The sequence below is a fragment of the Vipera ursinii genome (genome assembly GCF_947247035.1).
Source record: "Vipera ursinii genome assembly, chromosome: 3".
NCBI classification, from domain to species: domain Eukaryota; kingdom Metazoa; phylum Chordata; class Lepidosauria; order Squamata; family Viperidae; genus Vipera; species Vipera ursinii.
Window position 1 is genome coordinate 6277903 of NC_139516.1, and position 14076 is coordinate 6291978.

At 41.8% G+C, this 14076-nt stretch overlaps 1 protein-coding gene across 1 annotated transcript in view; it reads left to right on the forward strand.

Annotated features, from left to right (window-relative positions):
* Nucleotides 1–534: 534 nt before the first annotated feature.
* Nucleotides 535–14076, forward strand: part of SRMS (src-related kinase lacking C-terminal regulatory tyrosine and N-terminal myristylation sites) — a gene marked incomplete at its 5' end in the record, with an annotated part of 48761 nt that continues 35219 nt past the window's right edge. Inside the window, one exon of the mRNA XM_083360925.1 lies at nucleotides 535–890. Coding sequence (XP_083217051.1) covers nucleotides 535–890 — 356 coding nt within the window. The remainder of the gene's footprint in view (nucleotides 891–14076) is intronic.

Below are 14076 nucleotides of genomic sequence, written 5' to 3' on the forward strand. Positions count from 1 at the left end.
AAGCAAAATGTTTTTTCAAAGAAGAAAGCCAAAACGTCCAGTTGCCTTTTTGGGGAAAAAAAACAAACAAACACCTTTGGGACAGTCCTGATCTGGATGGTTGAGACGTCTTGATGGCCACGAAAAGTGAATGGAAAGATGCTGTAAAAGAGATGACGTGGAAATGAGTGTTAATTTAGAGCGCAGCCTGAGAGGTGAGTGAGTTGATTGGGTAATACATAACCATCCAGCTGAGACGGATGTGGTGGCAAGCCTAAACATATGAGCTCAGCCTGCAGCAAACAAGTTACACCTGAACGTCAAGTCTCCCTATGGGAAGGAGTTCCCGTGGCCTACAAACACATTCAGGTATCCAAGGACCCGGGAAGCATTTCACTTCACTTCTTTTGGCCCTGGGAGAGAGAAGACAGGAGGGCAATGTTGACTCATTGAACGACGAGCAATGAAAGAAGCAGCTATGAAGCTAACCGGATTTTCCTTCTTCACTCCGAGCAGCTTGTTGCAAGAGCAAAGCTAAATCTTCCCGAGAAAGGGATGGACAGTTTCATCCGAAAACACCTGCATTTCTTTCATACGTTCTGGAACAAGTGTGTGCCCAACAGAGCCTCCAGTAACCCTTCTTTCGATTCCTGGGAACCGATCCCAGGATCCCTACATCCCACGCTGGATCCTGACCCTGCTGAAGACAAAGCTTCCCTCCGGGGGGTGCTGTACAACTACACGGCTAGGAATGCCGAGGAGCTGAGCGTGACTAGAGGGGACAAACTCCATGTCCTTAAAGAGGAGGGGGGTTATGTCCTAGCAAGGCGCCTTTCTGGAGACAGAGTCACGGGCTATGTTCCAACCAGCTACATCAGCCGGAGCAATGAGGAACCAGCCAGCCATCAATCGTAAGTACCTAAATCTTTGGACTGTCACTTCTCATCCCTATACCTAAAAAAAAAATGTTCTAAAATGAGAAGTGTGATGCAGCATTCGGGAAGGTAGGTTTAGGGAGCTGTAGAAAGTTTCCAAACAGGCAAAGCTACTTATTACACATCAATCTTTAGGGTGGAAACATCCAAAAAGCCACTAGAGGGATCCTATCTCTTTTTCCTATCTCTTTGCTGCCCTCTAGTGGTTGTCCTGAAGCTTGAAGCCCAGATATTGACAGCAATTAAGAGTTTTCCCTGTGCTTCCTACTCTCTCCACCCATCTCTTAATATTATTTTATTGTTTATTTTTGTTTCATTGCTTGTTAAGTTTGCATTTTTATCATTTTTCCGCTTTACTGTTGTAAGCCAAGCAGAGTAACCCGATGGTGAGATAGGTGGCAAATGAATTTAACGAATAAATATAATAGATAAATCTGATGAGCAGCAACAACAGAAAGAGCACCGCTAGTAGGCTACAAAATTTTACCGATAATTAGCAGATGTTCATGTGGATGTGCTAAATAGCTCCTGTTGGAAAAGAGCGAGCATATTTTTTCCCCTTTACAATTGTTTGATTGATTTTCTTTGTAAGTGATGCAGATGTATAAATTGCTGTTAGGGAGGATGATGCTTGCTAAGCAATGGGCATATCAGGAAATGACTGTATGAATTTTTACTATTTCCTCCATCTGGCCTCATGATTCTGTAGATTCTTTACTTCCCAAGATCTTGTTGGAGATGCAATATTTCCTAACTCCGAGGCCTTTTGATGGATATTTATGGAAACATCTTGGTGTCCTCATATATCAGAGGAAGTTAGGATTGTTTTCCAGGCAGGATAAATCTTCAAGGAAGTTAATCATTTTTCATAAGCCAGCCTGAAAGCAATTGTGACCGATTCTGGAGAATAATATTTATGTCAAGCAGTCTCCCTACAACTGGCTCAGAACATCTAACCTAGGGGTCTTCAAACTTGGCCTTTTTATGACTTTGTGAACTTCAACTCCCAGAATTCCTCAGCCAGCGTGCCTGGCTGAGGAATTCTGGGAGTTGAAGTCCACAAATCATAAAAGGGCCACGTTTGAAGACTCCTGGTCTACCCAGTAGGGACAATGAACAAGCAGAGAATTCTGTGACTTGTAATCCGCAGGATAACTAGAGAAAGATGGTGTCAGTCGTAGGTCAATTGGTGAGTTCCTTGAAAAAGCTTAGAGACTAAGTTCAAATTATGTACAGTCTCACGAAGCAGCATCTTTTTTCTAAATTAGGAAATAGGGTATAAATCATCCCGCATAGATCAAAGCTACTTAGTGATGGATCTTGTTGTGATGCTCATTCCCATCCTAGAGAGCCAGTTGGTCTAGTGGTTAAGGCACCAGTCTAGAAAGCAAGAGGTTGTGAGTTCAAATCCTGCCTTATGCATGAAAGCCAGCTAGGTGACTTTGGGCTAGTCCCTCTGTCTCAGCCCAACCCAACTCACAGGGTTGCTGTTGGGGGGCGGGAAATAGGAGGAAGGTGTTTGCCACCTTGAGTTATTTGCTAAAATAATAAAGGTGAGAAGTAAATAAATTAAATAATCCTGATGGGTGAAAATAGAAAACCTGCAGGATGAGGAGTCAGAATCCCAGGTGGTTCAGCCAGTTGGATTCACTTGGAGACCTCTGTGAATTTCTATGTAATCCACAGAATTTCTGTGGATTTTCTCCTAGAAGCAACGGATGGAAACTAATCAAGGAGAGAAGTGACCTAGAACTAAGAAGAAATTTCCTGACAGAATCAGTGGAACGACTTGCCTCCAGAAGTTGTGGGTGCTCCAAACATTGGACAGCCGTTTGTTTAAAATGGTGTAGTAGGATCTCCTGTTTGAACTAAAGATATCCAACTCTGTTATTCTGTTAAATCCAAGTTTGATGCTTGAGCTCAGCATTGACGAATAGAAAGTCCAATCAAAAACGAAACGATGTTATCGACTGATAATACACCAGCAAGTCATTTTTGACTCCTGGTGAATCATGATTGATATTCTCCATGAGGAACTACCTCTAGCCAGATTCTCAGTTTGTTTATGGAATATTTATGCCTGATCTGATTTGAAACTGACTCATTGGCCATTTTTAATCACGTAAGCCTCCTTTTTTTTAATGTAGTAAACCAGGCTTCTCCAAACTTGGCAACTTTAATACTTGTGGACTTCAACTTTCAGTACAGTAACAGCGTTCCGTGCGCCTTTGGCGTCTAGTCATGCCGGCCACAGGACCACGGAGACGTCCTCGGACAAGCGCTGGCTCTTCAGCTTTGAAACGGAGATGAGCACCGGCCCCTAGAGTTGGAAACAACTAGCACGCACGTGCGGGGGAACCTTTATCTTTATATATAAGGGACGCGGTGGCTCAGTGGGTAGGACGCTGAGCTTATCGATCAGAAGGTCGGCAGTTTGGCGGGTCGAATCCCGAGTGCCGCGTAGCAGAGTGAGCGCCTGTTACTCGTCCCAGCTTCTACCAACCTAGCAGTTTGAAAGCACGTAAAAATGCAAGTAGAAAAATAGGGACCACCACGGTGGGAAGGTAACAGTGTCCTGTGCGCCTTTGGCGTCTACTCATGCCGGCCACATGACCACGGAGACGTCCTCGGACAAGCGCTGGCTCTTCGGCTTTGAAACGGAGATGAGCACTGGCCCCTAGAGTCAGAAACGACTAGCACACATGTGCGGGGGAACCTTTACCTTTACCTTTATAAGTACAGTTATAAATTTACCGCTTACTCTATGGTTACCATATAACTCTCTTCTTTCTAAAATTTAGCCTGTCTAATCATCAAAATCATTTTTTTTCTGTTTCACGCAAAAACTCTATAGGGGCCTTCTAGTCAGCGATAAATGCAATAGTCTTTTCTCTAATCAAAGTACTCAATTTAGCCATCTCATGATCTTCACCAACCATCCCTTAATTGTAGATGTTGCTAAATCTTTCCATCTTTGTGCACACAACAATTTCACTACTATTATCATATAGACAAACAAAGTTCCATGTACTTTTTTCCAACTGTTTTTTCCATCAATCCCAAAAGAAGACCTAAGGCGATATCAATTGTATATTAATATTAATAAATCCTCTGGATAAATGTATTTGAATCCGGAATCTTCCAGCTTTTTTACACGTCCACCAAACATGATAGAATGTCCCTTCTTGTTGCACACATTTGCAACGTAAACTTGAAGTGCCTTTATACATTCTAGACAATTTCTCTGGTGACATATGCCAATAGTACATTTTATAAAAAAATACCTAATTACAATGCAATGTAAATTTCAATCCTTTCAACAACATATTTTCCCACTGTTCCATCTATATATTATAATTAAAAACTTTAGCTCACTTTGTGACACATTCATAATAATAATAATAATAATAATAATAATAATAATAATAATAATAATAATAATAATAATAATAATAATAATAATAATAAAAGTTGGAAGGGACCTTGGAGGTCATCTAGTCCAACCCCCTGCTCAGGTAGGAACTTGTTCTTTTTGTTTCCAATTTCAATAAACGTTTATGCATTTTAGCAATTACATCTCCATCATTTGGAAACAATTCTGTTTCAAATTCTGTCCTACAATCTTTAAAGCCATAAACTATTTTGACTATTTTAAAGCTGTCTGATAACTGTAAATAAGAGAATCACTGACAACCATAACCATCTGTCCTTCTCTTGAGGGGTGCTTGGTGCTCTCTGAACTTGCTTCTTTTCTTGCAGACGTTTCATTACCCAAAGTAGGTAACATCATTAGCTCACTGATGATGTTACCTAGTTTGGGTAATGAAACATCTGCAAGAAAACTATGAAACTCAGAGAACACCAAGGACCACCACCACCCCCAGGTCAATCCCGAGCTACAGATATTCCCCTTCATTAGTTCTTGTCTTCATTTTATTTTATGTTACTCTGGACAAAAGTCTAACATCTCATGATAAGCTAGCTATCTGCGTTTGCTTCTGATTTCTCATCTACAAAATGCTTCTTGTGGCGTTTTCAGCCACAACCCGAGTTTGTGTCTATTTCATTTTCTCAACATGGCATATCTTACGTAATCTTTGTACTACTAAAACTCTGGAGTCTGTAACCTTCAACTGGGCAAAATCATATATCATAGGGCAAAACATTTTTGACCAAGGTACTGTACTTCAATTGGGTTAATTTACAGAAGGCGTCCAAAATCCTGAACCCATGACCCCCATGGAATTGAGAAAGGGCAAATTTAAAAAAAAACAATTTATGACATAAAAATAAGCATAAAGCATTTTAACGACATATTAACAAGTGTCATAAAACGTCTCCTGTGTTTTGATCGTGCTGTACTGTTCAACATGGGCTATTTTCAAGGCAGATACATCTCTGAATAACTCCAGAATCTCTTAAGAACTTTTTCAGCACATTTAGAACCTCTGCCATTATTGCAGGCATTAAGAAATCTGGTAAGGAAATATATCTGAAACAATGACCCAGTGAGACAAAGTTGTCTTGATTTTGAAAATCCACATCAACTTTGTCTTTGTCGTTCCACAAATATCCATGCCACCCAAATTTCAGGTCATGTCTAACTCCCAAAGCCTTCTATTTCTCAGCAACTCCCACTCTTTCATCCAAAGCAAACAGCAAGCTGCAAAATATAATTTTAAATCAGGTAAACACAGTCCTCCGCTTTCCTTTCCATCTAACACCTTATATTTAACTCGTGTTTTTTTCCCCCTGCCACGCAAACTTAGATTGATCCTTCTGCCACTTTGTAAATGGTGCATCAGTTGTCAAAACGTATATGATCTAAAAACAAAAACTTCATTCTAAGCTTATTTATTTTTGTCACTGAAATTCTCCCCAGCCATGACAGTTTATTTATTTATTATTTATTATTTATTAATTTAATTTGTATACCGCCCTTCTCCCGAAGGACTCAGGGCGGTGAACAGGGCAATACATATTAAAAAACAAGATACAAAAATTAAAAGCGATTAAACAACAATGCCCATGAATAAGTTAATACACATTAAAAAAGTTAAAACAGATTTATAAAAACAGTTGCAGTTTTCCTCATCTTAATATCTTTTCAAAACTCCATTCCATGTCTTGATGTAATTATTTTGAAATAATATGCAATTCGTATTTCTCACAGTGGTACCCAGATATTTTATCTTCTTCTCAATCTTAAAACCCGTTCTGTTCATCAATTCTGCTTGACCTTCTATTTTCATATTTTCCATGAACACTCATTGTCTTCATATTGTTAGTCATGAAACCTGTTAATGCATCAAGTTCTTTTAATTTGCCCCAAAGGTGTTTTTTCTTCTTTTTCAAAAGGCAACTGGACTTTCTTTGCTTTTCCTTGAAGATGTTTTGCTTCTTATCCAAGAAGTTCTTGGAGACTGAAGACTTTTCTTGGATGAGAACCAAAACATCTTCAAGGAAAAACAAAGAAAGTCCCGTTGCTTTTTGAAAAAGCACCTTTGGGACAAAAAGCTGATCATCATTTGGCCCAGGAATCTTTCCTAATTTAATATTTTTATAAGTTTGGAAAATTCCCTTATTTGTACAGCTCCCTTCATAACCTCATTCTGTTCCTCTATAATCCTCTGTAGACTTTATTTCTTTAGATCAGGAGTTCCCAACCGGGGGTTTACAAACACACTCCTGGGAGTGCGAGAAAATATTCCAGGGGGTACAAAAACTTGGGTTTATAAGTTTCGAAATGATAGTGTGTATGCATAATTCATTATTTTGAACTTTTGTAAGGGGTGTAGTAGGAATAATAAATTGGAATAATATTGATGAAAATGCTTTTTGTAGGGTTGCGCTGACCATTAATACAGGATCATCTTCTTTTAGTTTCAATAGCATTTCTTCTCAGGACGCTGAGCTTGTCGATCAGAAGATCGGCAGTTTGGCGGGTCGAATCCCGAGTGCCGCGTAGCAGAGTGAGCACCTGTTACTCGTCCCAGCTTCTGCCAACCTAGCAGTTCGAAAGCACGTAAAAATGCAAGTAGAAAAATAGGGACCACTACGGTGGGAAGGTAACGGCGTTCCGTGCGCCTTTGGCGTCTAGTCATGCCGGCCACATGACCACAGAGACGTCCTCGGACAAGCGCTGGCTCTTCGGCTTTGAAACGGAGATGAGCACCGGCCCCTAGAGTCGGAAACGACTAGCATGCATGTGCAGGGGAACCTTTACCTTTGGTTTATTCACAAACTCAGTTTTGGGGTTTTGTTTTTTTTTGCTTTACATAATTCATTTTTTATCTCCTTAGCCCTTGCTGTTAATGCAGATAATTGCTTTCTAAAAGCTTTAGTTCGTTAAGCAATACTTACCTTCTCTGGGAATTTCTTTAATTCTTCTTTGTTACTAGCCAACCTCTTTGAAGTCCAAATCAAGTCCGTTCTTGAAAAGAATCTGTGTCTGTCAGAAAAGTACCGTAGGTTATACACTCTTGAACTGCCATACCAACCAGCCCTAAACTGTCCATCAAATCAAAGAAAATGTTTGGCATTTTGCCCTCAAGGGAGTTTAATATTTTTCTCAGGAGTTCTCTCCAAATCTGTTTCTGGCGAAAATATTGTAAGTAAGCAAAGAGAGAAGCAATCTAGAACTGAGGAGAAATTTTCTGACAGAACAATTAATCAGCGGAACAACCTGCCTCCAGAAGCTGTGACCGTTTGCTTGAATGTGAGACTCTGCCAATGCCTGTAAATTTGGACCACTTGGCAAGCACCGCAGATGTGGTCATTTCACTATCTGTCTATGGAGATTCTCAGTCATCCAGGTCATAGTTATCCCAAAGATGCTTTTTCATGAGGCAAATGGACTTTCTTTGTTTTCATCTACACTAGGGGTAGGCAACCTTGGCTCTTTTATGATTCGTGGACTTCAACTCCCAGAATTCCTGAGCCAGCCATGCTGAGGGGAAAGGGAGAGGTTTCCAAGCTGAGCCATGCTGGCTCAGGAATTCTGGGAGTTGAAGTCCACGAATGGATCAACTTTGGCAATGACCCATTGCCAAAAAAAATTTCACCAGTGCCCCAATTCCCATGACTTCCTCTTACCTCTTGTGACCTATGTCCCACTTGTCACACTATCCAAAAACGTGGATCCCGCTAGGGCAGGGATAGCCAACCTTGGCTCTTTTATGACTCGTGGACTTCAACTCCCAGAATTCCTGAGCCAGCATGGCTCAGCTTGGAAACCTCTCCCTTTCCCCTCAGCGTGGCTGGCTCAGGAATTCTGGGAGTTGAAGTCCACAAGTCATAAAAAGGCCAAGTTTGCTTACCCCTGATCTACACCTATTCTCCTTCCATCATTTCTCTTCCATAAGAAAATGGTGCTGTTTCAGAGATCATATTCTGGAATTAGGGATGTTCACAAGCTGTGGTCAAAAAAAGCCAAGATGGTACCCACAAATGTGGGAAACACACATAGAGGTAGTGTGTTCATTTAGTGACCATTCGAACACTCAAGTAGTCCTTGATGTACGACACCCAATTGAGCCCAAAATTTAAATTGCCAACCGAGACAGTGGTTAAATGAATTTTGCCCCATTTTACATCTTTCTTGCCGCTGTTCTTAAGCGAATCGCTGCAGTTGTTAAGTTAGTAGCAACATGGTTGTTTAAGTGAATCTGGCTTCCCCATTGACTTTGCTTGTCAGAAGGTCGCAGTATGAGATCATGTGACCCCAGGACACAGAAACGGTCCTCAATGCGAGTCAGTTGCCAAGCATCCAAATTTTGATCATGTGACCATGGAGATGTTGCAAAGATCATAAGTGTGAAAAACGGTCATAAGTGACTTTTGTTGGTCCGTTACAACTAATGGTTGTAAGTCAAGGACCACCTGTACAATGGCACTGATAAAAGTGACTTAGACCTGTTCCTCGCACTTACAACCATCACAGCATCTGCACGGTCAGGTGATCAGAATTTGGGTTCTTGGCAACCGGCATACATTTACGGTGGTGGCCACGTCCCAGGGTCACGTGATCACCATTTTCTTCCTTCCCAGCTGACTCCCAATGAGCAAAGCCAATGTGTGTGTGGGGAACTGGATTCACTTAACAACCACATTGTTCACTCCAACAACTGCAGGGATTTGCTTAACAACCAGGGCAAAAAAGGTCGTAACATTAGCCGCGACTCATGTAACCGCCTTGCTTAGCTATGGAAATCCTGGTCACCCTTATGCTCATAAATCAAGGACTACCTGTAAAAGAAAAGGCCTAGTTCAGAGGTAGGCAACCTTGGCTCTTTTATGACTCGTGGACTTCAACTCCCCGAATTCCTGAGCCACCCATGCTGAGGAGAAATGGAGAGGTTTCCATGCTTAGCCATGCAAGCTCAGGAATTCTGGGAGTTGAAGTCCATGAGTCATAAAAGCCAAGGTGGCCTACCCTAGGCCTAGGCTGCTTTATGACTCGTGAACTTCAACTCCCAGAATTCCTGAGCCAGCCAGGCTGAGGGAAAAGGGAGAGATTTCCATGCTGAGCCATGCTGGCTCAGGAATTCTGGGAGTTGAAGTCCACGAGTCATAAAAGAGCCAAGGTTGCCTACCCCGGCCTAGTTTCTATCACACTGTTGTGCTCTCCTTTTGAATTTTTTGACCCTACCCTGCAGACGCCACTCCTAGGGGAAAAACAAAACAAAACATCTGGCTGAGTAATAATATGCTCTGGATGGAAAAATGTGAGCTAATGTTCAGCTCCAAATCCTGCCTTAACAGGATGATCTATTATATGAAACACCCTACAGGTATTTGCTGCCCTTCCTCTTGTGTTTTCTTTAAGATGTTATATTTTTCAGGGGGGTGGGGGGGGGTGTTGAAACTATCTTTCTCATCCTGTCCCAACGAAAGGAAGTTATTTTTCAGCTGGTGTAACATTTATCAGCCTTGTCCCCGGGAACCCAGAGGCCTCCTCCCTGCAAATTATAGTTATTTTAAGTGGCTTTAAAATAAAACTCCGTGGATCAAATGAAGATGAAAGTAGAGTAGAGTTAATGGACTGGAACAGCGACTTAAGTGGTCATAGTTGGGTGAACCTGCCCAATCAATTTTAAGGCTGGAAAAGCTGGAGTATAATTCCGCACATTCGGTTTCGCAACACTCACCGCTGGCTTTGCACATGAGCAATCAGTTTCCAAAGGGTGATTTTTGCGAGTTAAGAACTAGTCCTCGACATACGACCACAACTGAGTCCAAAATTTCTGTCATTAAGCAAGGCATTTGTTAAGTGAGTTTTGCCCCATTTTACGACCTTTCTTGCCACGGTTGTTAAGTGAATCACTGCAGTTGATAAGTTAGCAACCCGGCTGTTAAGTGAATCCAGCTTCCCCCATTGACTTTGCTTGTCAGAAGGTCGCAAAAAGGGGATCACGTGACCCCGGGACACGGCAGAGGTCATAAATATGAACCAGTTGCCAAGCAACTGAATTTTGGTCACATGATCATGGGGATGCTGCGAAGGCCGTAACTATGAAAAGCAGCTCTACGTCACATTTTTCAGGGCCGTTGTAACTTTGAACAGTCACTAAATGAACTGTTGTAAGTCGAGGACTTACCTATACAGAGAAAAACATACCTCTTCAGATGCAATTCCTTGGTGAAGGGATAACTTCACAAATTCAAGGACTACAGGTAATCCTCAATTTACAACCATTCATTTAGCAACGATTCAAAGTTACAATGCCACTGAAAAAAAGTGACTTGCAGCCGGTCCTCGCACTTGCAAGTGTTGCAGCATCCCCATGGTCACGTGTTTAGAATTCGGAGGGTTGGCACCTGACATGTATTCACGACGGTTGCAGCCCTCCAGGATTATGTGATTTGCAATCTTGTGACAAGCAAAGTCAGTAAGGGGAGACATATTCACCTAATTCATTTAACAACAGCAGTGATTCAATTAACAACCATGGAATGAAAGTTTGTAAAATCAGGTGGGGCTTGCTGAAGAACTGCCTTGCTTAGCAATGGAAATTTTACTCCCAATATAGATACTAAGTCGAGGACTACCTATATACAATAGAAATAGATACTGCAGCCGTGTGCTGCAGCTGCCAGAAAAGCCAACACAGTGCTAGACTGCATCAATAGAGGGATAGAATCAAGATCACATGAAGTGTTAATACCACTTTACAAGGCCTTGGTCAGGCCACACTTGGAATCCTGCATCCAGTTTTGGTCACCACGATGTGAAAAAGATGTTGAGACTCTAGAAAGAGTGCAGAGAAGAGCAACAATAATGATTAGGGGAAGTGGAGGCTAAAACATAAAAAGAACGGTTGCTGGAATTGGGTATGTCTAGTTTAATGAAGAGAAGGCCGAGGGGTGACATGATAGTAGTGTTCCGATCTCTCAGGGGCTGCCCCAAAGAAGAGGGAGCCAAGCTATTCTCCAAGGCGCCCGAAGGCTGGACAAGAAGCAACAGATGGAAACTAGTCAAGGAGAGAAGCAACCTAGAACTATGGAGAAACTTCCTGACAGTTAAAACAATTAACCAGTGGAACAACCTGCCTCCAGAAGTGGTGAATGCTCCAACACTGGAGGTTTTTAAGAAGAGACTGGACAGCCATTTGTGTCACGTGGAAGCCACGCCCACCCCATTGCCGGCAATGGCAAAACAGTCCCAACACGTGACATTGAGAGTTTGACATGCCTGAGTAGTGGGTTGGACTAGATTCACTAGATCACCTCCAAGGTCCCTTCCAACATCATCATCATCAAGACCACCACCACCACCACCACCACCATCATCATCATCATCATCATCATCATCATCATCATCATCATCATTATTATTATTATTATTATTATTATTATTATTATTATTATTATTATTATTATTATTACCCTTTCCAGTCCATGCAAAAACCCCTCTCCAAAGAACCGGTCCCTGGTGTCCCACTGGGTACCACTGCAATACATAGTGATATTTTTTCTGGTCTAATGACTCAAGGATTGGATGAGGGCAGTGCAGGATCAGGCTGGAATGAACTGAAAAGACATATGGAAAAATTGTTATTAAATTTTATTCTTTAGTCTTTTTTAAAAAAAACAAAACCTGCCAAAAATAACTTAGATTTTAAAAAGTCAGCAGATACTGTGATGATCCAAATCCATTTATGCCTCAGCTGTTTTCTCCTATTAATGGCTGGAAATAAATCTTGGGGCGTTCCAGAACTGGTATGGCTTAACAGCTGGAGTATTTTCCCTTTACGTAAGGAAAATTCTGGAGTTTTGAGCCCTGCAAAGTTAAGGCCGTATCTATTCTGTCACATAGCTCCATTTGGGTCCCTGGGTTGATTGACTGATTGATTATGTTCCATCAAGTCTTTTTTGATGAATGAAGGCAACTCTACGTGTCCCAGGATAATGTTGCAGGACCCAGTCTGGGTCGGTCACCGGGACCAGGAGTTTAGTTTTCCGAGTTTTCGGATTGGTGCTGGAGCTGATCTTCAAGAAACACGCCTCTGGCAGCCATCAACACACTCCAATCAGCATCTAAAAAGCCACATACAACAAGCACCATATAAATATCACACACACAACAGCAGACACTGAGCCAGAGAAAAGTTCCCTGAAGATGGCTTCCAGCACAATTCCAAAAACTCAGAAGACAAAACCTCTCGTCCCAATGACCCACCCAGATCGGATCCATTTTTGATCCTTAATGGTCACATAGAATTGTCTCCATGATGACCTGTCCCTAATCTGGTCCTTTTGGACTTACAATGGTGACCCCATCACCACCATAACTGAGCCATTTCATCAGGCTGTTGGCCATCCCCTTCTCTTTCCTTCCAGCTTTCCCAACATCACAGCCTTCTCTATAGGGATGGCTCTTCACATGATGTTTCCCAAATAAGATAATTTGAGCCTGGTCTTTTTTGCCTTGACTAAGAACTCTGATTGATATGTTTGATGATGGTTTATTTGTTATTAGATCCTGAGACTCTGGAAAGAGTGCAGGGAAGAGCAACAAAGATGATTAGGGGACCAGAGGCTAAAGCATACGAAGAACAGTTGTAGGAATTGTGTGTGTCTAGTTTAATGAAGAAAAGGACGAGGGGTGACAGGATAGCAGTCTTCCAATCTCTCAGGGGCTGCCCCAAAGAAGAGGGAGTCAAGCTATTCTCCAAAGCACCTGAAGGCAGGACAAGAAGCAATGGATGGAGAGAAGCAACCTAGAACAAACTTCCTACCAGTGAAAACTATAAGCCAGTGGAACAACCTGCCTCCAGAAGTTGTGAGTGCTCCAACACCGGAGGTTTTTAAGAAGAGACTGGACAGACATTTATCTGAAATGGTATACGGTCTCCTGCTTATATAGGGGGCTGGACTAGAAGACCACCAAGGTCCCTTCCAACTTTGTTATTCTCTTAACCTGTCATTTTCTTGGCTGTCTATGAAATTCTCAGGAGTCTTCTCCAACACTGATGTTCAAAGCCATCAATACTCGTCCTCTCCTACCTCCAGCTTTCACTTCCATAGAGTATCACCACAGCTTGCACAGTTTTGATCCATTTGGTTTAACGAAGAGAAGAGCGAGGGGTGACATGATAGCAGTGTTCCAATATCTCAGGGGCTGCCTCAAAGAAGAGGGAGTCAAGCTATTCTCTGAAGCACCTGAAGGCAGGACAAGAAGCAGCAGATGGAAACTAGTCAAGGAGAGAAGCAACCTAGAACGAAGGAGAAACTTCCTGACAGTGAGAACAATTAACCAGTGGAACAACCTGCCTCCAGAAGCTCTGAATGCTCCAACACTGGAAGTTTTTAAGAAGAGACTGGACAGCCGTTTGTTTGAAATGGTATAAGGTTTCCTGCCTGAGCAGGGGGTTGGACTAGATGATCTCCAAGGTCCCTTCCAACTTCTTCTTCTTCTTCTTCTTCTTCTTCTTCTTCTTCTTCTTCTTCTTCTTCTTCTTCTTATTATTATTATTATTATTATTATTATTATTATTATTATTATTATTATTATTATTGCTATCTGCAAAATGTTACAGCATCATCGATGTTGAAGGAGTTTTCCTCTGTTAAAATGCTTTTCCACTGCTTTTTATTAGTTACTTTGTTTCCTGTTGTTTTTCAACCGGTTTTTAATACTACGGATGCGTAGGAGGATTCT